Source organism: Hippoglossus stenolepis, chromosome 8 (assembly GCF_022539355.2).
Source record: "Hippoglossus stenolepis isolate QCI-W04-F060 chromosome 8, HSTE1.2, whole genome shotgun sequence".
In the NCBI taxonomy this organism is placed as follows: domain Eukaryota; kingdom Metazoa; phylum Chordata; class Actinopteri; order Pleuronectiformes; family Pleuronectidae; genus Hippoglossus; species Hippoglossus stenolepis.
The window spans coordinates 5,529,884-5,557,323 of record NC_061490.1 but is presented as its reverse complement, the minus strand read 5'-3'; the positions used below and the strand labels follow the sequence as shown (position 1 = coordinate 5,557,323).

At 39.4% G+C, this 27,440-nt stretch overlaps 1 protein-coding gene across 3 annotated transcripts; it reads right to left on the bottom strand.

Annotated features, from left to right (window-relative positions):
* mroh1 (maestro heat-like repeat family member 1) lies at positions 1-26,851 on the bottom strand. Of its 3 annotated transcripts, none has more exons than XM_035163798.2 (45): positions 26,722-26,851; positions 25,810-25,921; positions 25,158-25,303; positions 23,283-23,414; positions 23,039-23,201; positions 22,497-22,595; positions 22,126-22,277; positions 21,312-21,452; positions 21,045-21,137; positions 19,303-19,381; positions 18,878-18,991; positions 18,585-18,658; positions 18,274-18,396; positions 16,840-16,947; positions 16,072-16,216; positions 15,870-15,910; positions 15,253-15,394; positions 14,981-15,033; positions 14,636-14,743; positions 13,815-13,934; positions 13,593-13,715; positions 13,310-13,456; positions 12,882-12,908; positions 10,430-10,552; positions 10,222-10,301; positions 9,750-9,891; positions 9,376-9,471; positions 8,965-9,069; positions 8,083-8,218; positions 7,620-7,732; positions 7,227-7,379; positions 7,001-7,057; positions 6,705-6,802; positions 6,357-6,522; positions 5,805-5,974; positions 5,519-5,656; positions 4,878-4,992; positions 4,497-4,643; positions 4,315-4,381; positions 3,930-4,051; positions 3,573-3,722; positions 2,804-2,938; positions 2,355-2,457; positions 2,101-2,166; positions 1-2,009 (listed from the first exon to the last, which is right to left on the bottom strand). In XM_035163798.2, the coding sequence occupies exons 2-45, from the start codon at positions 25,829-25,831 to the stop codon at positions 1,933-1,935; spliced, it is 4,911 nt and encodes a 1,636-aa protein (XP_035019689.1). In that variant the 5' UTR covers positions 25,832-25,921; positions 26,722-26,851; the 3' UTR covers positions 1-1,932. The 3 variants fall into 3 exon arrangements, with proteins under 3 accessions (XP_035019689.1, XP_035019690.1, XP_035019691.1); XM_035163799.2 differs by having other exon boundaries at positions 26,669-26,836; XM_035163800.2 differs by lacking the exon at positions 12,882-12,908.
* Between the last annotated feature and the right edge of the window lie 589 nt (positions 26,852-27,440).

Here is a 27,440-nt window from a genome sequence, read left to right as displayed (position 1 = left end):
TACGTTTGAATGAATCTGTTTATTCCTTCATTTTTAATATATGGATTTTCATCATCATCCTCATCATCATCCTCTCTTCTGGTTGTGTAACATATGAAAAGTGACGTGCACACATTTTCACTCTGACACACTCACCCTCCTTGTATCACACATCCTGACAAATGACATTAACAACATTCAACATGTAAAAAAAAAATAAGATGACATGAAAAATCATATCCGTGGTATAAAGTTTATAACAGCTGAGAGAACACTGCTCATTCCTGTTCGCCATTCACCCGAGACCAAGACATAGTGTTAGAAGGTGCTAGAAGCCACAAGTCCCTGTTTGTAGAACGTCTAAGCCGAGAAATACAGATGCAGGAGCAGACTATTTACTGGATAAATAAGAGTTTTACTCTATATAAACTCTAACCCAACACTAACCCTGACCCAAAGACCTTATAACATGATAAGCAGTACAGACAATGGATGGATAGACAATGGACGAAACTTATCACGTTAGGTGAAACATCTGCCTTCCTCCTACATTAGAAAAAATTATGTGAATGTGGCTTGTGAAGGAATTCAGCTGAGGTTTGTTTTTGTGTCAGTTCTAAAAAAAGGGACCACATGGCAGAAGCTTAAAAGTGCAACGGAAACATTCAAGCCGTACAAACACATAATCAAACAAAAGTGTTACAAAATACAAAAGTGTATTGCTTTCACCTGATTCTCCGCTGGGTACTTTGTATCCCACTCTTGTAATATGGAGTCAAACATGTGGCGCATCCTTACATAATACAACATATTTACATGTCACTAAAGAGGCCTGCTAATTGTACAAACTCACTCATTTGATGGGAGAAATTAAACTGAGACAACCTTAAGTGCATTCAAACAGTGAGAGAGAAAATCATTAACAACATCTTTATAGTGCTCTATTACAATATATGACATCAACAGACATTTGGCACAGACTGTTGTCATGGCTACACAGATTGGTTTCGCTGTGTAACACTGGTAACTCTGACTGGCTGGTTCAAGAGATCATGTCAACGTAATGCGTGAATAAAAAGATAAATGTTTAATGTTGAATCAAAATGACTATAACTCTGTACCGTTATTTAGCTGGTACAAATATAGAAACAGATCATGAACATGATTGTAATGCAGTTCTTGTGCATTTTGATTCAGCTGTTATTTTTAAATTATAAATCATTTTTACTCATCCTAACTGATCTAAAGTGTTGAATTGGATCTCCGTGGAGGGTGAGATAAAGCTAAGAGCAAACTTAAGGATACCAGGTTGATCAGACAGAGGGTGACTCAACTAAAACTAACATTCATGATCACAAATATGACTACACACATGACAGCCAGAGTCATGTGAGATATTTCTTAAAATGTTCCTCCTCTCATTTGCACATAATATCTGAGGAAACTATAGATTTATTCTAAAATAATGTTTCACTCTAGTAGAAGCGTGTTTTAAACTTTGCATTAGAAACTTCATGTATAGTCTATTTCATGAATGCAACACAGTATATGTCTGGTATTGTCGCACTGACTGAACACCAGATGCTACGGACAACGTCCATCTGTCATGAGCAACAGTCTTTGGTCACTAAAGTATAGTTCAGTATAGTATAGTATAGTTCCTTTCAAGCTAAATAACCAGAATGTGCATGTGTGTATATAATATAATGTGTGTGTTTATTATTTGTATGATTTTGTAACATTGGTAAATGTGACAGTTTGACCTCTGGCCCCATATGTGTTTTCTGTCTTGTTTTTAATGAACATTACAGGAATTTGGTAAATTTTACAACTTTATAAAATGACAGCACAGTGTAGGATCTGCATGTTTTTGTAAAAACAGCACATAATCATGTATTTTATGTAGAGAGAAGACGTACGGTCTGACTAAAGGAAACATTTATTTTGTGTGTCTCACTGGAAGTGTCCCATGGCCTCAGCAGCCTTCGCTCTCACCACTGGATCTGGATCTTGGAGCAACATGACTAAACCTGTTAGTGAACACAACAAAGATTAAAACCGTTAAAACCAGTCGACAATAACAGATTCAGAATTACACAATGAAGGCGCACACTGCATCACCTTTAGTGATGGTTCCCATGTTGAGGTGGGGGAGATGCTCCTCTGGAAGATTCCCCAGCAGGAACCCTGAGCGCACACACACACGGATGCACACCTTATTATCAGGTCACATCAAACATGTGAAGAGTTTCCTCTGCGTTCTGTATTTTAGGGTGGCCTGTGTGTTGTATGATGCAGCAGTCGTAAAATAATATTTTATATAAAATGTCTTAATGTATTAGATTATTTATAAAACAGTAGTGTTGCACTCATACCTATAAACATGGCAGCTCCCGCTCTGACCTCAGACCAGCTGCTCTTGAAGAACTGGATGACTGAGATGTGGTAGAAGTTCAACATGCCTGCAAAGTCCTCGATCTACAAACCACAAAACATGAAGCATCAGACAACGACAAGAAGCTTTTCTTAAGTAGTTGACAATATCATAATCTGATCTTGCTGAAAATTGTTGCAGATGATGTAAAAATCCTGTTTGCATTATGTCATGTCTACACAGTATGACTGATGTATGTCTGACAGCTGTCTACATATATCATATAATAACCTACAGTTCAAATACTGTGTCTCAACACTAAACACTCCTATAGAGACCACAAGCACCAGCTGCAGCTCAGTTACCTTGCTGCTTCCACTCACTATCTGTGAAGACACGTCAAACACTTGGAAATACATTTACAAATCTGTTTCTGACTCTGTGTCTCACCAGGTACTTGGTGAGGTCATTAATGAATTCTCCATAGTGCAGGCTCTTGTCATCGTGGAGGTGGTTCTGAAACATGGTAGTGATCTTCTCTGATCCCACCACAGGAGCGCACACACGCATCGCATACTTACACGCCTGGACACAAAAAAATAAAATCCATAATTGTAAGATACAATCATAGACTGTATATAAAGAGGGATAGAATGTAGTAGTACATCTTCGCACATTGTGTTTGTGTGTGATTTAGTCAGGGGTTGGGGTTGCTTATACAAAGTCGGCACAATGCCATTATACTAAATGCAGTGCAACAGTCATGATTGTTGTATTGAACTTAATGGCCACCAACATTTTAAACTAGTTTTAGAACCTTTTACACAACAACAGACATCAAACGTGGATTTAGGGTAATTAAAGAAATCACAGATTATTTTTTTAGACATATCTGACCAACTATAACCACTAGTAAAATAGTTGATCCTTTTTAGTTCACATCTTACATTATCCATGTCATGTTCTACATTTAATTCAGATAAAATACACAGAATTTAAAAATAATCAAATTAAATCAAAAATACATAATTTAAGATTTTTTTTTATTATTATTATAGGAAATGTTAGGACTTCTATTAGGCTACCTTTAAAATGTTACTCTAGACAATGAAGAAATATCTTTAATTGATTTGTTTAATAAACTTTTTGCCTGACAGTAACAGCCCCTTGCCAGTAGGAGGTGCTGCGGCATCCTTAGGTGTGAGTGCATATTTCCTACCTTGACCACCTGTGGGTTGGGGTCAACCAGGTGCAACAGCAGGCTGACCAGAACATTGTGGATCTGGTCTTTGAACACTTGCTCTCCTGAGCCAAACTTGGACAGGTTCCCCATGAGGAGGATGGAAGCACAGCGGATCTCATCGTTCTCCTGGATGAGTACAAAATGCTGTCAGTGTGTCTGTGTGCATCATTCAGAAGTCAAATCAGCTCAGACAATAAATAGTCTTGTTGTACTATTAGTCTAAACATCAGCACTGTTTATAACACATGCACCTAAAATCTAATGGTCACAAGGATTCTGAGAATGTCTGTATTATATTGTATCTGCATCATAAAAGAAAAGAGAATAACTTACACTTTCTAAAAATGGTTTAATCTTCATGAAGATGTAAACCACCAGTAAGTGGACGTTCTTCTTGTCCAGGTAGAGCAGAACCTTGGACAGACCCGACATGGCCTCAAGTGTAATCATTTTACCTGCAGCAAGACCAGAGGCAAGATATTAAACAAGAGATGCATTTCAATCAATGACAACCAATCCAATACGAGAGGCTCAACATGTGGTATAATTAACACGATGGATGTGGTGAAGAAAAGTGAAACTACAAACCAGCAGAGTGTACATTTTATGAAACTTCATCAATCACTTTAGGAGTTAGTGCAATAAATCAGGTGAACCACACAACACATGACTGTAACTTTACTTCTTACAGCAAGGGAAATGACTGTTGCCGACTCACCTGGATCATCTTTCTCTTCCATGCCTGAACTCATGGCTGCCAGCAGCTCCTTAGCATATTTATTCACCTGGTGGAGGAGAGAGGCAAGGGAAGAACATTGTGAGTGACCTAACAGCGGCAGTCATGTGTGTACTTTGTAGCGCAGAAAAAAATGTGCTCTAGTGTGTATGTGGGTGTTGTACTTTTTCAGGTGATCCCACTGCGATATTGCCCAGCCCTCGTACAGCCAACATGCGGACGGTGCAACAGGGATCTGATATCCTCTCCATCATGTTGTTCATTAAAACATCGATCAACATCAGCTCCGTCACCACGTGATGGTTTAACAGCTGGACTCGGGGAAACAACGGAGAAACAGAAAACACATCACGTTATTCATATTTCTGACAATGTTTTGGCTTTTTTCGTACTCAACATAACCTAATACAAAAAAAGTTTATTAATTAATAATGTAGAAATCATTGTTAGAGGTTGAGAGATTTAATCATCATTTGAATCAGATTAAAGAGACATCGGGCCACCTCCTCACACAGAACAATTACAGATAAATCATGATTCATCACCTCAGAGAAGAAAGCAGTGACGGTGATTCTCTGGCATTCATAGATGTTGTTGAGGGAGGGACACAGACACTCCACGATGGAAGGCAACCTGGGACCAGCATGTTTAGCCATCGCCCTACAGACGAGACAAGACATACTCAGATTTACACTCTACAGTATATACTGAGTGGAGTTATTATTCAGAACACATGTATTAATTGATACGAGAGAGAAAATACAGAAACATTATTCTATCATCATAATTCTCAAACTATGGACACTGTTTAGGTTCCATTACCCTGCGTGCCGTCATAGCCAGAAGCACTCACACAGAGGCAAGTAAAGAACAGGCCCGAGGTCTGCAGGTCTGCTGAGAGCTGTGTGCTTGTTGTGTGAATATGGGCAGCATAGAGGTATCTAGTAATGTTATGCTGCCTGCCAGCCGAGGTTATTAAAAACTTTACAGATGTTTTAAATTGCGAGCGGCATGGGCAGGATCTCTCCTGGTGCTGCCGATGGTCAGTCGGACCAAAACAAAAAGTGCTGCAAACAGCTCTACAGTGAAGCAACGGCGCAAAACACTACGTTAGTACGGAGCCCCCCTGGTATCAGACAAAATGTGACAAAATGCATTCAGCTAATTAATGTGAGTAGGTTTCTACCTTGCTAGTAGTGTAATTCCAGTAACGTGTGTATTTTGTTCCCTTATTGCATCCCAGGCGTTATCCTCATCCAGTCTTTTCATTACATCATCTAACTGGGCTCGTGCTAACAAGATTCTCAGGGCATCAGCTGCGACGCTGAAACAAAAACAAAACAAAACACAAAAGATTAAACCAAACAATTAGACCCCCACATCCAGGATTAGACCTTAACAAAACTTTGTGTAGGAACCTCTTCTGGTTTTTTACTAGATATACGTATAACAAGGTTAACAAAGATGCCCACCCTGCTACATGGAAAGAGGCTATGTTCTTAACGTTGTTGTCCTTTGGTGCCGAGACTCCGACACTTGCTCCAAGTCTGACAGTGAGACAGGCGAAGAGCTGAGGAAACTGACTGACTGCCGGCTCCTGACTCTGGCCATTCAGTAAGAGCTCTTTGAGACCACACGTCATCTAGAAACAGAACATACAGAGACACACGTGCACTTGTAAACACAAGCATCATTCTCTTCAGTCATTTGTGTTTGGTATGGAATAACCCAGTGCACGAACCAGCTGAAATGTTTAGTGCATTCTTTAAATGGTGGCTGCAACCAATTTATGTTATTTATTTTGTGAAACTTTAGAATACAGCTAAAAACCCTAACCCACAACATCATCTAATCAAAGCACAAGAAACTTAACACAGACCAGACTTCAACTTTTATGGGCTCATCTTGCGATACTCTTTGTTAACTGTTTGAAATACTTCTTTCTATCAAAGGGGATGTATTTATATGCATAAAAACAATCATATTTGAGTATAAATATAGTCAGTGACATATTTGTGACTTACAGCTAGCGGCTGGTTTGTGGCCACTTTTGTCATCCCTCCTCTTATCATGGACTCTTTCCTGTCTACATATGGCGCCATGATGAGAAGCTTCTCCATCACCATCTCTATGATCTGATTGGCTACAATGGGATCTGCTCCCAGTGCCATCCACATCTCACTGGTCCAGCTGGACAGAAAAAGGAAAATACAAATTTAATGAATACAAACTTTTTGTTCTAAGAGACGTTAGAAATGATTTGTCCTCTAAAAACATGATCTGACAGTTGAAGGACTTGGAGGTTTGGAGGTTTACTTGATGAAAATAATATTTTATGTATTTAGATGTTTTGTGTATAGATGTATAAATACCTGTCAAATGGAAGTGGTTGGTTAACTAGTGTATTAATAACTGTCTGTAGATGTTGAGAAGCCAGGATTAGCACGGTCTGTCCAACAGCAACTCGCACCTAAACACACAATGAAATAGTACTTTAGGTTTACTGTGGAGAAAAATAAAAGCTCATGAAAGTTGATAGTTTTTGTAAAATAACCTGAAAAAGAGTCTGTGTGAATACATGTTTAGAGGTTATCAGAACTGACTGTAACAAGGCAAAGGAATAATAAATATTGATAATAAGTGAAGTAATGCTCATGTCTGCTCCAACCTGCTCGTCTGTGACGCTCTGCAGACGAACATGAAGAACCTCCAGCATCTCTGGTACCTATAACACACACAAACACAAATGCACACACACACACCAAACAACACAGACAAAGACAAATAAACAAGACCCGTGTGAGCTAATCAAGTACAGATGTGTTTACTTTATTTGCCTTTGGAGTATGCAGACGGCTGTATGACAAGTATGACTGTGTGTGTATATGTGTTACCAGGTCTTGCAGTCCGCCCCCTCTGTTCTTCAGCAGTGTGTTGAGGACGACAGATGAAGCTCTGCAACAGTTTGTCTGACTGTCGACCAGCCCCTCAAACAACATGAACACCAAAGTCGTCAGCTGCTGCTGAGGCAGACGCTTACTCATCACCTGACCCACACACAGGAAAGGATGCAGTTACAAATTGCTGTGCAGTACATGTTGTTAGTTTACCTAATATATTGACACAAACATTGTTTTTATTCCGAGTTATGTAGAGTAAATCATAACAGAAAACTGTAGAAAAGGTTCAAGTGAATTGATTAATGACAATAATTTAACAATAAACTAAAGAAACATGGATTTTACATACGTAAATCTAAAGTTCAAATTAAGGGGTTCACATTGTACCTTAGTGAGGTCAGAGCAGGTCTTGTAGAGAACTGAGTGGTCGGGGTTTTCTAGTTTGTCTCTTAAGGGCAACAAACTGTCCACGGCTTCATCCTTATAATCCAGAGAGAAACCTAGACAAAGAGGACATAGACAAATCTAAAAAAAATAATCTCAAAACATCTCAAGTGCATAAAAACTAATCCTGATATATCTGAGTTTAGGTTAGGGCTACAAAGGCTTGGTGACATGTAAAACATTTGTAATAGTTAAAATTACTATAATTTTGATGTAAAATTATTCTTTATTAGTCAAAGTTTAAATTAGGACAAGTAAACCCACACTGACTTCAAAAACACAGTTTAATAATATCAGGTATCAGACTGGGCTTCTCAGCTCCATGTCATATAACACTCAAACAAACCTTAGTCTAACATGTGAAAACTCAACCCAAAATCATCAAGTCACTCAAACAATGACATACCTTCATATCGTAGCTGTATATAGAGCAGTGTGTATATGCATTCAATAGCAGCAGTGCGTACAGTAGGGTGAGGGTCCGAACAACGTGGAGACAGTCGGCCCAGCAAAGCTCCAAGGTTGTGGAAGGATACCATGTTCTGAACAAAGAAACAGAAGAAAGAAAACCCACCAAATGTCAGTGTTTTCATAAGGTGAATGTCTGTTGTGGTTTGTAAAAATCAACATTGACAGACACACACACACTGCATTTGATCATTATCCAAAGGTAAATCTTTAACTTCTGCAGATCTCCACTGTGTGCTGACAAGAGAAGCCATGACTTGACTAAGTGTGAAGCGATTGTAGATGGTTTCACCCTCTGAAAACGAACGTCTCACTGGCCACGGTAGGTTGTTGTTTGCATCATTGTGTTTAAAATATGTTTAAAACCACATAATGTTGTATATGTTTGTGATGACATCATTATATTTTGTTACGTTTGGTGCAAAACGTGTTGATAACTTGCAGCAGCGCCAGAGTGGTGGGAGAGGAGCAGAGAAAAATGGGCAAATCTAAAAAAGTTTGAAATTCTAAGTTCTAAATTAAGAAATCTATTGAATCAATATGTTGTGTTTATTTAGATAAATTTGGTGACAGTACATGTCAAAAAACATATGATATACAAATATATTTAATTTATAGCACAATTTCAGTACTTTTATTATTTATCAAGGTTTATTGACTTACTACTTTTATCTTAGTTTGTACAGATTTTAGATATATGCATAGTTAAAAGGGTTACTAGAAGTTATGATTGATGAATGAGTGAATACAGAGGACACATGAAGGTCTGGTTGTATGTGTAACTTCAAATATTTACAACCCAAGTGAGTAGTGTGTGTACCTTGACAGTCAGGTTATCCAAGTAGTACGACATGATTTGAGCAGTAGCTGTGACAGCTCTCTCTCTCTCGTGGTCCTGTCCGGAGCTCAACCATGATTCAATGTGCTGCACAGGACAATAATACACATCATATCTCAGACAACACAGGGAGACTGTAAAACACAGCCAGGAAAGTTCATGAAGCCAACTTAGTTGTTTTTTTGAGAAACAAGTCAAGGAGACTGAAGAGAGGAGACAAAGGGGTAGAAGTGGAAGAAATTCAGTTGTTGCTGGTTGGACAACTTTATTTCCTTTTTTCTTGCCTGGAAACTAAACTTTTTGCTTATTTGATAAATAAAATGATCTCAGTATGAGAAATTAGCATTAAGCTGAACAGGAGAAGATAAGTTAGTCTGTAACACGATGTCTCACCTTGAAGACGTTCTGCAGGCCGTCAGGTGTGGGGTCCTTGGCCAATACACTCCTCAGCAGCTCCTGCAGTGCAGCCAATGTGTCTCTGTGTAATGCCTGTGCAGATTTACCAGGACATGTTAGACTGATAACACGATAATGTCTGGATATAGTCACACACAGTGTTTGAAGGTGGAATGTGAGTAGTGACCTGCTAAACTCCAGAACTACCACACATTTTCTTTTATTATTTGTTTAAAAATCCTGCTGACTGCCGATGATGGTCAGCTAAAGACCAGTGGTTGCACAAAACAATGAACAGAGCATTTGTGTGGTAGCATCAGTGTTGTAGTATTGCATGCGTGTGCGCACACATCTCTTTTGCTTTCTTTCACCTTTCTCTTCTTGGGGTCCAGAACCTCATCTTCTTTAATCTTCTCTGGAGTTTGTGTCTCAGGTGGCAGAGAAAACACACTGTTCACACAAATCTTCAGTAAGTCAAAGCTTTCATTCTCACTCAGTGCAGGATCCAAAGGTCTGAATAACTGAAGGTCAAAGATAACACTGTAGATTGAGTGATATGAATGATGTGTGAAAAACAAATATATATACGTCCGTGTGTGTGTGTCCGTGTGTTTGTATGTGGTCTGCTGTATGTCTTAAAGTTGCATTTCTGTGGTTGAGATTAAGTTTAATCAATGGAAATTGTGATGCAATTGTCAGTATGATCAAAACCACCTGGGCTCATAAGTAGTATTTTTTTAAACACATCGAGAGAAGGAGGTTGCAGTTTTTCTGTGAACCTATGAATTGTAGTTTTCAGACTACAGAGAGAGAGTCCAGTTGTTTTACTGAAGTGAAGGATACATTAGATTGGAACATGTGGTCATCACCAGGTGGCGCACTGGAGTCCGCAATGAGTCAGCCGGCTCTGCTTTAATAAAATCCTGACCAGAGTTTACATGGACATCAGAGGGAAAGATCAGAAATGAATCAAAATCGATATTAATTAAAATTAATTTCTGCTGCAACTTCACCACTATCAACTGTTAAAGTGACTGATCTTCATACTGACCAGCATAACGCCAATGAGCTCCTGTTTGCGAGAGAAGACGTAGCCTTGTTTCTTCACACACACGCTGATGGCTTTGGCTATGAGGCCAACACTCTGAATCAAACTTAGTTTCATCGTCAGGTCCTAGATTAGAGCAACACACACACACACACGCACACACACACACACACACGCACAGCACACGCACATGCACACAGAGAGAAAATACAGAGAAAAAAGAAACACGTAGAAATAAAACAGGAAAAATGGTAGCACATACACAGATAAAAAGATACGGGTCGAGAGGAGTAGGCTAAACATGAATAAAATTGGATAATTGCATTTTCCAATTTATCAGGAATGCAAACAGCAAGGCGCACGGCAGCTCCTTTACCAGATGCAACTCTACAAGTAGCTGAGCAACAGCAAAAGAAATCCAGAATCAATGTAAAAATGATTTAGTCAGCTCAGTCAATCAAATCAATCCAATTGTGATATTGCAGATTGATCCACCATGCCTATGGATAGCAAAAGTTAGAAATCAGAGTTGTGTGATTAGAGATTGGTTCAACAGCAAACCATCAGCAGGCTCTGGTCTAAGAAGTAACAGAAGAGCTTTAGGCCTGCAGGCCCAAGGTTAGGATTTTGCAAGAAATTTACAAAAATCCATTCAGATTGAGGGTGAGTGGTCAGTCAGCATTTAAAGAACAATCCACCAGAAGACAGAATGACTAGCACTAAGATTGCAAATCATACAGAGAGACAGATGATCAGGAAATAAAGCTGCATGTGAGATGGGTAATTAAAAAGACATTAAGAAAATTCTTGATATTCAATTTGGTTCACGCTGGTTTGATAACAGCTAGAGGAAAATAAAAAGCAAGCTTCTGTGGAATTGGAGCTTAAAAACTCATAGTCCTTTAAATGCAAGATTGTAAATGCAATCTAGTAGGCATGTTACTGGTTTTACATTAGTAGGTTATAGTGATAAACCACCTCAGAGTATCAATCTGATTGAAGATATTTTGACTTTTTTTATTAGTAGAGATTGTCCACAAGTGAAATACATTGGAACAGACTCAATTGAAGCTGATCTGTCAGCAGATCAATGTTCTCCGATACTATGGAAATTACAAACAAAAAAAAAACAGCCGGCAATCTTACTCTGGATGAGGCTTTGATACTCAAAAGATTGTTGGAGGTGTATCACTTAAAGCTAGGGTTGGTAATCCTGGAAACCCTCACCCATCGGCCCTCTTGTCAAAGCTACGCACACCAAAGCACATAAACGTGCACTGACTGACACCTGCTCAAAGCCGACTTTGCCATGAATCCATCGCTAACTTCTGGCTATCATGTCTACTTCAATGGTGTATGCCTCCCCGGCTGAAGTCTCTGATCATGATCTGTGACGGGCATTGATCGTGCCAATTTCAGTCCTGCAAGGGCTAATGACTAATTTGGCAAGACAGCGAGTTGAGAGAGCGCCTCAGTTTTCAATATGATTATGACATCGAACATAGTGCACCGGGGGGAAAAAAACAGAAAAGTCTTCTACTGGCAATGGGAAAGGAGTCAATTAGCTTTTTAGCGGATTTACCCATGTGTAAAAAAAACAATTATACCCAAAAATGTTGGTGGAAAAGGGGTATAAGATAAAAAGTGTAAATTACTGAACCTACCTTTAAAAGCTACATTTCACTGAGGGAGAGCATTTTCACAAGGTCCTATGAACACAACTAACGTCAACTTGAAACACTAATTTGTTCCCAACTAGTTTTTTGACTTTACATACTTTTTTCCCAGATTTATATAAAGGTCATTGTAACCTTCACCTTTGACAACTGAAACATAACCACTTTATCTTCGAGTCCAAGTGAAAACTGATCAAAAGTTGAAGAAATTTCCTCATGCAGTCTTGAAATATCACATTCAAGAGGCCGGAAAAACAGAAACATACTTTGTGAGGCCACCGTGACCTTGACCTTTGGCTACCAAAATCAAGTGAGTTAATCCTTGACTCCACGTGAATGTTTGTGCCAAGTGTCTAAGGATTCCTTGATGGCGTTCCAGAGATATCACCATCGCAAGGCATTAAATGTGTTTTGTGAGGTCACAGCGACCTTGACCTTTGACCACCAAAATCGAACCAGCTCATCCTTGAATCCATGTTCATATTTGTACCAAATTTGAGGAAATTCCCTTAAAATATAGCGTTCACGGGAATGCGACGTACGGACGGACAACCCGAAAACATAATGCCACTGGCTGTCGCTGTCGCTGGCGTGGAGGCATAAAAAGTAGTTGCAATATTGTATCAAGCTCTTCTTTCTGGAGTAGAAGACTTTCAGTAAAGATTTTAGTGATAGTACCACCACAAGCGTGCGGAACGGATTTTAAATAAGCGTAAAGAAAAGCAAGTTGAAGTTAGAAAAGAGCAAAGGTCTGAGAACGGGTTTTCCTGTGATGATACCTTGGTCTCTACTTTTATCCCCAGAACCTGTATGAAGCAGAGGTGATAGAGTCATGAGCTCACATAGAAACACAGCCGTTACCTGAAAGTTTAAGTTCTTACATCTAATTTGCTGCTGACTCAACCAGAAATGTTTTATGTGATTGTTACACTCACTTCTTCCAAGTATCTGTAAAAGTATTAAATGAGATTTCTTGTGATGGGGGATTGAAATGGTCGAGACAAATCACAATGTTTGCAATGCTATATGTTAATCAATTCAGTACCTATAATCAATACGGAAAGTAACCTAAAATAGAAAAACTAAAACTTTATTACAATTGAAGCCGAATTATCACTGTATGCAAATTCTCTCCTTAAAACAACATGCCCTCCAAGAACAGTCTCCTTTGTAAACCCCTTCCCTGTTACCTTAGAGCTAACATTACCTTTGTATTGAAGTGTTTGCTGATGCAGCGCAGGATGTCTTGATCTATGCGCTTAAGTATCTTTTCTGGAGGTGCATTCAGAGCCACTTGACCATAACACAGGATTAATGTGCTTTTCACCTTCTCCACCTCAACATCATTACGGTCCTGAGGAAAAGGAAAGGAAGGAGAGATGAAAAAAGACAATTGAAACTATTTCAACAATGTTAGGACAAACAGATGTGAAAAACAAAGTGATGTAACAAAACTGTCATTTAGGATAAACTGTGAAACTTCTTCATACTTTGAGTAGGTTGAAAATGCTTGGGGACTTCTTGAAGGCATCCGATTTGCCAAACTCATCCAGCTTAGCCAGAGTTCCCTCTAGGTGGCTGTTAGCACACAGACCAATGCCCATCGCAACTCCCTGATAGAAAAAATAGGATGGACATTGTCTACATATTAAAACCCCAAAACATTCATCAATTAAACTGTGGCTCAGGTTAATTCAACGGCACAAATGTACCTCTCTTTCCACAGCGTCATTGTGCCGTGCTGTGAGGAGGACTTCCTGCAGTTGCTTTTTCACCAGCTCCTTGTTGAAACACTGTTGGAGGGTCACTCCTATACACTGATACAGGAAACTCTACAATAGACAGTAAAAAGACAAAGACAACAAAATGTTGTTTGATAAGTATATAAAAACAAAATTATAATACAGTCACATATGCTGTGGTAATCCACCTATGTTGCTTATGAATGTTTGAGATATCGGGTCACATTATTGTGTTAAATCTAAAGCAAAAAGAATTATAAAAAATATTCTCCATATTCTGCATTCTATACTCATTCTATATTACACATTCTATATTCCTTGTTTTATATTCTATATTATTTGTTCTATATTCTACATTCTATACTTCATATTCTACATTCTTATTTTTTTATATTCTATTTTCTATATTCTATTCTCCATATTCCACATTCTACGCTCCATGTTCTATATTCTGTATTTTATATTCCATATTCTATATTCTATATTCTACATTCTCTATTCTGTATTCCATATTTAATAATTCTATATTCTATACTCTATATTCTGAGAAATGTAGAGAAACCTGAGGCAGTTGAGTCAGAAGAAGGTCATGTTTAAAAAGGTCATGAGCTCCACGGGATGAGGAGCCACTGTTCAGCTTCTTGAGTTTTTCTAGAATTTAGAGCTCAGCAACTCCACAAAGCAGTAATCTAATATCACGGGACAGATGTTTGTGACTGAACTGAAGCAGTAGCTTGTAATCAGCTCGCTCTTGATTTGTGAGTGAAATGAGGCAGTTGTAAAGCACTTACCTTCTCCTCTAGGGCGTTGTTATACGTGGAGATATAGCGCGTTGTCTCTGCTGCCAACTGACACACCCACTTGTCATCATCAATAGTAACCAGGGTTTTAGAGAGGAACTGGATATAATGTCAGATAAAGACAGATTAAATATTTACATATCACAGAAGACAAACACATGAAAAGAGGTCACTGATTACAGCAATTAATCTGTTCATGGGAATTGTCAGTTGAATTCGGATAAAAAACTAAAATATCTATTTTCACAAGGTTTTAGAATCCTGCAATGATGATGATGCAAAACACTGACACATTATCATGTTAATTAGATAATGTTCCTATAGACAAAAGCTCACCTTCAGCAGCTTCTCATTCCACTCCCCCTTATCCAGACTCTGTGCTGTTGATTCTGAAAATGACAGTACACAGATTCAGATTTCTCTACTATAGAGGAAAAGGGAAATGCTGCACATAAAAAAGGCATAAAGGACACAGTAAAGCCTTTCTTCTCTGCTGCCACTGCAGAAAAGACACTACACGTTGTGACAGTGGCATCACTTTGTACACTGATGTCACTATGTTAAGATACACTGAATTTATAGACAGCATTGTGTCCATATCTCCATACCCTCGAGTACACTCAGCAGAGGAGGGATCTCTTTATCCCAGAGAATCTCTGTATTGGGGTGAATGTTGACACTGAGGATTTGAAGGAGGGAGAGTGACGGAGCTCCGTGATCTCTGCTACTGAGCGGGAATGCTGCATTCACCTGAGAGCACCAACACAAACCAGGACACAACATGCATGAAGATAACCAGACTATCATTAGGCATGATGAAGATGACTATGTGCTCTCTATTTTCATATCTCACTTTAAATTAACTAGTTATATTGGCAACCGGCACAATATAACTTATTTCATAAAAATAACAACTGAAGCTGAAAATATTAATATATGTTCACTAGAAATTATCAGAGATTTGCACTGAAAGTAAAGTAAATAAGACTTGATAACTAATATGGATTATTGGGTACTGTAAGTAATTATTCTACAGCATGGGTTGTCATAAATCAATTACAATTAAAAACGATCTATTATTCTAGCCTCTGACTGGATTGGATGTTTAATGAGCCATTATTTTAAATTCTAGGAACATCAGTATAAAAACATTAGCTTCTGTGTTGGGCTCAATAATAAGTCATCAGACGCCACTGAAGTGTGTAATACAGTTTGCTTTACTTACCAGCAGTCTGATCATTAGTGTTTGAGGAGAGGGCAGATTGACTGGAGGAGAGAAATAAAACACATTTACTTTAAAAAGATCATTCAACAGAAAAGTTTTATGTTTGTTAAAATTTATTTGTAATACTGCATTTTCTATGATGGACAATAAAAAACACACCATTTAATGATTATTTACTAACATCAGTAAATATGCGTCCTACCTTCCTGTGTAAAGTCGATGTTAAAGCTGGGCTCCTGGTTAGTTTTCTTCTTGTTGCCCAGCACTATCAGACTCTTACACAGAGGGGTGGTGGCATTGCTGTATTGTGAAGGGGTTAGATAGTACAGCAGCTTGGGCCACAGCACCTACAAACCAAATACATGTGTTAAGCATCACAGCAATATTCATCCATTTTACTTGTAAAGTGGACAACTTTAGGTCAATTAAAGAAATGAATGAAGAAATGAATGAAAGAAAGAAATGTAACCCCAATAAATTCAATGTGAAGATAAAGATTCATGAACAAGCAAGTGCACAAATTAAAAATGTGCAACTAACATTACCGCCCTGTTGTTGTACGCCTCTGCCAACCAGAGCATTTTGAGTTTAATTTTTGTTTCTATATGAGGTCTCTGTGACCTTTGACCACTAAAATCTGATCAGTTATTCTTTGCGTCCAAGTAACAACTGGTCAAAATTAGAGGCCAAAAACATGTGTTGCTATGTCACTGTGACCTTGACATTCGATCACCAAAATGTAATCAGTTCATCCAGGAATCCAAGTGAACGTTCCTTCAAGGATTTCTTGAGATGTCATGTTCACAATAATTGGATGAAAGGACTGACAAACCCAAAACATATTGCATTTGGCGGAGAGGAGGCATAGAAACACCAGCAGTTAAATGATTTTGGCAACATAGATGAATTAGTCACAAACAAGGTAGACAGATGGAGTGGTGAGGATATAGTGAGGATATAGTGTACATACATCAGCTAGTCGACCAACCGTGGTGGTCAGGAGATGAAGGGTGTTGTCACACATCATCCTCAAGGACTCATTCGTCACTTCCTCTGGATCCGTTTGCCTCTCGCCACGCTGGATACACAAAGACGTGTGCACAGATCAGAATACATATTTGACTTTCCATATCTTCAGCAATCCCTCTGTAGGGAAAAATATTGGATCTGAACAATGAAGTTTGAACCACTTTTATCTTGAAATGTTTTTGTACTGTATGCAGGAACATTTGTTGTTTGTGTTTACAGACAGTAATTTCTTTCTTTTACTTTTGTGCTTTATTGGCATTATTTAAAGTGCCCATATTTTACACCTTTCTGGGATTTAATTTGAGGTATTAGTACCCCTAAGATGATATATCAGTGGTTTAACGTCAAAAAAACTGCTGCAATGTGTATTTCCATGTCCTCTCTTCTGCCTCTCTCTGGAGCTACAGACATAACATGCTGTTTTCCCCTTCCTCTTGGGCCCCTCCTCTGTTTGGCTGACTGCACTTTCAGTGACACGCGACCAGGCCTATCACCGGTCTCATTCTGGCACATTCACTCCGGTAAACATAGCTGAAAGTCATGTGGTTATGTTTGCAGCTATAAAAGAACAGCCACATATTTACAGTCGGTTACAACAGGATGTTTCTGAACAGTAAGTTACACCGTCCTCATGTTTGTTCAAGTTTTAGCAGGACAGTCAATGTAGGAGTAACGTCCCGAGTTACAGTACAGAGTTTCACAATGGAGTTTCAATACGAAGTAACGTCTACGTTACTCCGTACTGAGCACACCGACACGGCACATCAGAAGAAATAAAGCGTAACCGCTGGTCTCAAACATTCTTAGGAGGAATGTGCACGGACACATTCTCTTCCTTGCATCTCTCCACGCTGCAGTGTTTCTTCAGTGTTGTTTGTTGCCTGTGGTAGCTAACAAGCTGCTAGCTCAGCCACAAGTCTGCTTGGTGTCACGTTCGGTGTGGAAGGGAGGAGGGGTGGTGGTAGTGGAGGTGATGGGGAGCGGGGGTGTTGGGTTCGGAGGCTGCACTGGTACCGGCTGGGTGGGGCTGAGAGACGACTGCATCCCGAATGACTCATATGAATAGGAAGTACGAAACGAGACGTTTCAATAACATATTTCTTAGAATGGACTGAGTGAAAAAGTCATCGGAGTGACTGTTTTCATACGTTGAGGGTCCCTTCAAGTAATTACGGATAGTAAAAGCTCAGAAAATGTATTTTACACAATATGGGCCCTTTAAACAGAATATGAAACAATATTTACTTTTGCTGTTTCCTTCCTATGCAATCACATAAGCCACTCATGGGTGAATGAAAAATTATTAATTAACAACTTCAACACAAATCAAATTTTCATCTTAGGAAATCTTAAGAATGAAACAGACAGAAGTCACCTGGTACGTGTCAGGTAAGGCACAGTGTTGAACTATGAACCGAACCAATAACTCTCCTCCCTCTAACTCTAGATAACCATGATGGGCCATCGCACTGATCACCTGGACCACACGCTTCTTCACCTGAGAATCACAGAAACAGAATCAGAGTGTGAGCAGCAACAATTTCACACTTATCTGAGCAACAGAAGCTCTTTCACCATAAAAACCAAAATTAGATAATTCAAATGATTGATCTTCCACTAATTTAGCGGAATACAGAGAGTCCACAAGAAAAATCTAGATATTCTGTGTGTGTATGTGTGTGTCACCTTGTTGCTGTGGTCAGCCATTGGATGTCTGATACTGGCCAGAATCAGCAGCTTCTTACTCTCCATTGTAGAAGCTTCAAAACAAATATAACACTTAAGTCAAGACATGTGACCGGATAACGGAAGATAAGTATGGAAGAATAATCTAGTCTGCTTGAGTGTGCTCAAATTTAAAATATTACCCTGCCTGAATGGCTAATTCATTTAAACTTTTTTTCTGATGCCAAATAAACCACTGGAGTGTGTAAAGCAAAAGATAAGAAGAGCTGAGGAGTGTGTGCAGCTTTTCTCACTGGTGGAGTTAATGAGGTGGCGGAGGACAGCCAGGGAGCCCATCCTGCTCCGCTCATTACTGTTCTCTAACTTCTGAAGAACAAACATCACCATTCGGTCAGGGAAGGAGTTAGCTGGAGGTAGAGGAGAAGAAAGGAACAAAAAGAGATTGTGAGAGAAAAGAGAGAAGGAGAGAGAAGTAGACCAAATGTCACAGTTAACATGATTATCTTGTTGTGTCTGACACACTAATGGATGATCTCATTACTGTTCTTGTCACTCCACAGAACTAAAACAGATAGAAAGGGCTGATGCTTGTGAACAACATTCCTCTGCTACCATACATTTACCTCGGTCACCACAAACCCTCACATATTACTGTCTAAACAATCAGCACAGTCAAACATAGTAGACAGATACAAACACAACTGAGGAGCTTCAGTACCCAGCAAACTGAAGCAGCGCAGGACCTCGTTGTGGTTCTTGACAGTAGGAGGGTTATTGTAATCAGTGGGGGCAGACACCTGAGGAACAGAAGGAAACTGTTAGAAACTGTTAAACACTGTTATACAGTAAGAATATAGCTGCTTTCAGACATGCACTGAACTCCAGATAATCTCCTGAAATCATCCAGAGGAGCTGGATGTGAAAATACAAATGTCCGAGGGACAGGCTCCAGGCATTCTCTGAAAATGTTCCTCCTAGCCCACGTAAAAACTTGAGATGTTACCGTGAGCGAGATGGTGTGTTAACAACTTTTCTAATAGACAACAGAAGAAAAAAATATCTCAGGATGAAAAAGCAGTGCCATACATGATAAGGGGCCAACACTGGAGTCGACCTTATCTCCACAGCAGAATTGATATGTCACTCCCTGCTTCCTGCATGCTGCCTGCCAAGCCCTCACCTGAATGAATATCTGTGTTGTTGTGAACGTGTCTGACCGGTGAATCTCCTGCTACGTTGTTCATACTGTATGTGAAAGGCAAATTCTGGAGAAAGTCATGCAGACATTCTCAGGAGTTCATGTCTGAAAACGGCTTATGAGTTCCGGTGGGCGCTGATCAGTGATCAGCGTCAAGGTCTTTTTATAGCATCAGGTCACACATGAGAAGTTTAAGTAAAACCACAGTCATTGGGTGTGTGAAACTAAAAATAAGAACTGAGAATATCTGAAGGAGCACATTTTTCAAAACCACCATTTTAAATCCAACAAGCAACTTGGAATTCTAAGCACTTTATTTGGACCTAATGAGCTTCAGCTACAAACATGTACAAGTGAAATATTATGTCGCCACCATCCTGACACACAAAGATATCTGGAAGAGTCATTGTGGTAAAATGTTGCAACAGTAAAAGCATCAGATCAAGTGTCAGCTGACTCACAGGGTTATGAAAACATCTGGTTACAGCGGCCCTGTGACTGAATTTTGGTTTCAATATGTCGAGCTGTTCTGTCACTAAACAGGAAGACTGTGACACAAGGACTGAATTGCAGGTTGTATAAGGGGAACCCAGTCATGTGACAGAAAATGCTGCAAAGACTGTTGGGAACCAGGAACTGACAGTCATCAGAGCAGATCCAGGTACAGGTGATTTCATGTCGAGGTGTTAAGTGCTTCTGGTTTGCTTAAGGTCTGTCGCTTGGCACGCCCAATGCTTTTTGTCTATCAAGTTCTGACTTGTAAACATTCCCAAAAGTAAGAACAAAAAAAATCTCTCCTCCTTTAACAATATCTGACATATTGATTTACTGCATTGATAAAAACACTATGTATACCTATGTATTCATACATTTTATAGCTCTGTTGGATGCACTGTATGTAAGCATGTTTTGACTATGGGTGACCGGGCCATTGCAGTTTATCTATTGACATTAGACAGAAAACATCCTTAGTGTCTTTTAAATAACTTTTTTAATTTTTTTTAATGTTTTTATGTCAGTTTGACATATTCAACATATTATTTTGTGTGTAACTTTATTTAATTCACTTCTGTTTCATGAACTGATTATCATTCTTTTGTTTTGATTGCTGTTCTTTAAGTCTGATCTTTATCTTTCTGTAAAGCACATTGTAACTTTGTCAGGTGCTATTTAAATGAAGTTTGATATTGTTATGTATTATTTAGGTTTTCTGCCTAGTTCCATCAGCTGGTTTACCCAAGGTAAACTTTAGTAATGCCTACCTGTTGATGCAGAGCAAAGAGCAGACTGTCGAGTTGTGTCTCCAGCACTCTGCTGCCCATGTTGACAGAGGCATCAAGCACTTGGCTTAGACTCTAGTAAAGGCAGAAGAAAAAAAAAATACTCACCCTCTGAACATGTTTGATAAATGGAGTGATTTTGCAGACATTTGATTGAAAATTTAGCTCTACTAAGGTATCATAGCTCAAACAACACATGATTTATATCACAGATTCCAAACTAAATAATCCACCTCACTGAATACAAACCTTGCTGATGATGTAGTGCTCATTGTTTTTCTTGTACAAGGACAGGATGGCAGGAATGAGTTTGGGGATTTGCTCCTCCAGTTTATCGCTGGCCATCAGATGGCACATAGAGCCCACTGCCTCTGCCACAGTCAGCCTCAACTAGAACACACACACACACACACACACACACACACACACACACACACACACACACACACACACACACACACACACACACACACACACACACACACACACACACACACACACACACACACACACACACAATGACAGTTGACAGACAGGGAACAATTTGGTGATTCGCAAAGTGGTAACATCAACTCAATAACACCAGTTAATACAACTTCAGTCATTAGTTGAAAATCTGACAGTTCTGTTATCACAGATTTATATTTACTTTTCAGGAGGCAGAATGGACACAAACAAAGAATTGTGATTACTATGCTTTTAAGTCCCCATAGAAAATATACTCAAACAGGCACTGACCGATTTAATCCGTGGTGCTAGTGCTTGTTTAATTTAAAATGGCAACAGTAAATGAAGCACAACTCTCCTAAAGTATTTTCATTGTAATTCACAAGTTTTTAGTGTGACTTTTATATTTAATGTTTTGGTGTGATTCATAAAAAAATATGCCCTCTGGACTGCCATCATCATTTTTGTATCCAAAGGTCAAAAGCTAAAGCTTAAGCTGAGCTTAATTTGCATCATGACTTCATTCAATTATGCTTGAACAAATGAATCAATTGCAAATGTTCATGTTAATACTGTGTAGTTTACTTTATATCAAAAATGAACCGTGTGACCTCACCTTAGACTCCCTGCTTTGTAACCAATTATTGAAGAGGATTTCAAAAGCAGCATAGATTTCACTGGAGAATGTGTCTTTCCTGACTGTGGGATCTGGAGCCTTGTCCAGGTTGGCCAGGTATTCCAAGATACTGTCGCTGAAATGACACAAGGCTAGAGGAAGAAAAAGAAAGCAAGAGAGATGAGAAATAAGGGAAAGTAGAACAGAACTGGTTGACACAACTATTAGAAAGGTTAGATAATTGTTTGTTTTGAAATGCTGAGGTTTTTGGAGCCGAGTACCTGGATGTAGTGTTTTAATGTTTTTTGGAGAGGTGTTGATAAGCTTCATCAATTATGACAATTTAAATAAGTATATCAGGTGGTTCTTACCAGAGGAGAAGACCCACTTCATGTTGTCCTGTTTGGCCATGCTCAGCATGGGCAGCATGGTGCCCAGAATAGCATTCAGGAAGGGTACCATGCCATAAACTAGAGAACATGGAGGATAGCACAGAATTAATACAGCAAATTATTACTAAGCACTTCCTTACTATGTTTTATATTAGAACAAATGTGCTACTTTGACACCCAGAGAACTAATGATTCAATAAACAAATGATCACAGTAACAGTAAGTTAGGCTTTATATATGCAAAACTGAGCAATTAAAAGAGTATAGATCTGCTCAGAGGCTGTGAACATGTGTAATTGCTACTAGAACAAGTGCTGGTGCTCCATAGTTGAGGTAAAAAAAAAATATATATATATAAAACTAGAAAAAAAACAATAGAGACAAACTGCATTTTTTTAGACGGGTTTTACGGGTTCATGTCTTTCGTAATACCATTTGATAACCTGTGTTGTGAGCCCACGTGAGTGTGTGCGTGAGCGGGTGCATGTGTGTGTGTGTGTCCTTTGTGAACATTTTCTTACCATTGGAATCAGAGAGGTTGGCTAATGTTTGGACCACAAAGAAGTGAGGTAGGACCCCAGGCTGAAATTTGTTTAATATCTCCTCCATGATGTCATTGATGTGCTTGTTACCCACAGCAACCAAAATATTACTGGCTGCCTGCTGCCAGTCAGGGATTACCTCCTGAGAAGAGTAAGGAATATCAGTATCTCTGGGAGAATGAATAAATAAATAAATAAATAGATAAAACGTCAACATATTTACCTTTGATCGTGTCATCTCATCTGAGGCCAGAGAGATAATGTTTTTTATCCTGAGGGAACTGATCTCCTCTATCCTGCAGCTGGCAATCAGCTCAATAGTCTGAAGAATCACAACCCTGTGGCCCACGACCAGCTATAGGAGGAGAGGAAGGAGACAAAGAAAAAAGAGATGACAATGAAGACACAAAAAAATGAAATACTAACTGACTACACTGCATATTTTAAATAAAAATCATAAAATATATTGTACATATCCCTTACACTTTTGGGCTTTTACACAGTCATATCGAGGGCAGAATACGACTCTGTACATTTAACACCATCCCAGTAAAAAAGGGAATCTAATGTGCCGTATGACTGATGTTTTCTAAGACATTTCCTCAATTTAATGATGCCATCATCTGATAATCACATGTCCAGGGGCTGTGACAGCATGATAAGATGATGCAGTATCATAAATATAAACACCAGCAAGGTCAAAGATCTTTGTGAAAAAAGAGGAAGTGTGTTAAATGTAGAACCTAAACTAAAATTACCGCCCTGCGGATGTATGCCTCTCTCCACCGACCAGTGCAGTTTCTGTCTAAATACATTTTTAACACATTCATATGAGGCCACCGTGACCTTTCAACATTGACCCCCCCAAATCTAATCAGTAAATCTGTGAGTCTAAGTGAACATTTGTGCCAACTTTGAAAATATTTCCTCAAGGTGTTCTTAGGATAACATGTTCACAAGGCAACAAAGAGTTTTGTCAAGTCACAGAGACCTTGACCTTTTACCACCAAATTCTAATCAGTTCATCTTTGAGACCCAGTGAATGTTTGTGGCAGATGGTTGTTCTTGATGTATCGCATTCACAAGAACATAAGGTCACTGTGACCTTGACCAACAAAATCTAATCAGTTTCATCTGTGAGTCCAACAAAAAGTTTGTACTAAATTTGAACAAATTCCCTCAAGGCATTCTTGAGATTATTGTGCCAAAAATGGGAACTGACAGATGGACGGATGGAAAACCCCAAAAAAGAATGCCTCCAACTACTGGCTTTCACCGACACAGAGGCATAAAACAATCAAAATTAATCTGAATTAAGAGGCTGATTTCTCTTACATTAGTGATTTTCTTATTTATTCTATACAATGTAGGGAAAATGTTGGGATTTTAGGTAATGCATTTAGAGATGTCCATTTTGGATCGCAAGACTAGAAGGTACAATGGTTTTGCAAAAATGTAGAAAATATGTATTTAATCACCAGGATGAATCATTTACATATACAACTACTTACTGCAACGTTTTTTACATATGTGAAACCGCTCAAAGGGAAGTCTTGACTTACACGCTGCTACTGTCTGTAACAGGCTGACAAACCTAAGGGCTCTAAGATGCCTTGTAATTGTGACTAGCTTTACCAGATTAGTAGTAGAGTATTGTTAGCTGGGGTCACTGCAGTATAAATCTTTCATAAAGCCACGGACATGTCCATCAAGTACAGCTTTTCTGACCAAATCTTGAGGGGAACTAAAAAAAACTATCAAGGGAGGACTTTCCCTGCAGCTTCCACTCTGAATGTCTTAAGTATGATCACATGGTGCAGCCACAGTAAATGATCACTGCATGTAACTGTGACATGTTTTGTGCTTGGTTTGAAACACTATAATTGCTTGTACAAGTGTGGACATACAGTCATGCTTATCTGACTTTCTGACAAGAGCTTGAAAAGCTATTTGCATTATTCTTATTAAGGTGAGGTAAGAATACTGATAACAGCAGCAACAGTAGCTTAACCTGATGTGTTTTAATAGACAGCTTGGATGTGTGGCTGACACACTGGTAGCGTGTTTAACATACTGGAGGTGTATTCTGGGGTTTTACCTTTGGATGTTTCAGGAGGTAGTCCTGACACATGGCTAACACTCGGTCTGGCTGCTGTTTTCCCAGCGTTAACATAGACTTTCTGACCTGCTCCTGGACCTCTGGGTCTTTATCATTGGCTGCATCTAGAAGAGCCAGGGTCACTTCTAGAGGGAAAACAAAACAGAACAAACATATCTGAAGAGGAAGCTAAAAAAGTAGAGAGAAAGTGAGTCAACACAAATGGCTACACATAGTAAAATATTGGACATTTATAGGCTGAGCCTTCAGTGCTCTGTCAAGGCCATGTTCAGACCTGGTATTAATGTCCATCCGTCCTGAGAGATCTGATCACAAGTGGTCAGCTCTACATTCGTCTGTTAACACCTGGCATTAAAATATGTCCGGAACATGTCTGCTGTGACCACAAGTTATGATCTTTGCATTCATACAGTGAAAGAAATGTGGCCACCTGCGTCCGAGACCACCTCCTATACATAGTTTAAGTGATTGGATCTCAGGACTCATTGAGGACGCATTTGGGTGTGCTCAGACTTGTACTTAGCACTGACACTTGTGATCTAATCACTCAGGATGATGTTAATACCAGGTCTGAGCGGGGTCAAAATAGAGGCAGACATAAAAACAAATAGAAGAGAAGCGAAGAGCTCACGTTCCACATCTGTCCCGTCCATGGTGGGCAGCAGGAGGGTTGGCTCCCTGGAGCCTGTGGCTGAGAATGGAGCTTTCCTGCTGTGGATCAGATGGGCAGGGGCTACCTGGGGCTAAAGACGATAAAATATGATATGTAAATAAAGCGAACCACAGACTGCAATGTTCTTATTTTCGCTTAAAACCAGATGTAGGCATTTGGACATAGTAGGCGAGTTAGCGAATACTTCTTTGTAATTGAAGCACAGCAAGAAACTGTATTTTTCATCCCAAACCAGGAGCTGATTAGCTTGTACCGTTAAAATACAGGTGTTTTCTGAGGATAAACTTGACAAGCACAGTTTCATGGCTCCCCTGATTCACATGACACACAGACAGACAGCAGAGCAGACAGACAGGAGAGGGGGGTTTCATTACAGCTGACCTCTGTGACAGCTTCACTAAACAAGACAATATGAGACAGATGGTCTTCAATCGAAAGCTCTCGCAGTGACTTCAGATCAACTGAGTTTTATTTCAGAAAAACAATCTGTCACCAGCTTTTAACACTGAAGCCACTTCTTCATTACAGAGCTGACAAGCAGTTGACTCTACTGTACTGTTCTACATTAATGAGGCTAAACGTGATGACATTAAACATAAACACAACGTGGTGTCAGCTAATAAAACCCCTCCGCTTCATGTCTGTTCGTGGCTTCACCTTTAACCTGCAGCTCGGGTGCTGGTGATGCTCCCGACGGAGCTAACCTGACAGTCACATTAGCATGCTAACCTAGCCGCCGCTGCTAAGGAAGAGCGCCGCTAGCGTCCTCACATCTCACACTGACAAGCTAATAGACATGCTAATAAAGCTATCTTACCGACTCCCCGTTAAAACAACAAGCTCCCGGGACAAGGCTGCTTCTTCTCTCACCTTAAACAGCGGGGTTCCCTGTCAGAGGCTCAGTCAGAGCTGGAGCCGTGTGTGTGTGTGTGTGTGTGTTGTGCTGCTGCAGGTGTAAACACGCCTGGTCATGTGCTTGTAGTCAGCAGGAACGTATCAGGCAGGGGGCGGAGCCATAGAGCTGCTGACACCACTGATACTGTGACACACCAACAAATCAATATGTCTGTGTGTGAGTCACAGCTTTATTTAGGTTTCAATCTGCGATGAAAGAAGTCAGATCCCTTCATTAACCAGGATATAAAACACTAACCATTACAGGCAAAGTGCTGCTTTAAACATCTTTATATATAGGAGTAAGATATAGGCCTACTTAAAGTATTTAATGAGTAATTATTCAAGAGAGACCCCAAAACAGGAGCTATTAACAATCAACAAATAACCACAACACAACACAAGGACTTTGAGATCATAAAAGTCATCAAAGTCATCATTGCACAGCTTTGCATCTGGAACTGGTCAGATTCTTGTCTTAAATCCCTGTTTTTGCTCGTTGTTTTCTTTACCTGATGTTGCCAAATAAATCACATGGTTTGTGGATTTACTGCTGTTCAGCACTTTTGTTCTTAAGTGTTTAAACAGGAAAAGAGTACTCAGACATGGAAACAAAAAGGAGTTAAGCATCAGTTATTTCTTGAGGAAATTCATTGCTCACAGACCAACGTTGTTCCAGGAATGATCTGCTCAGT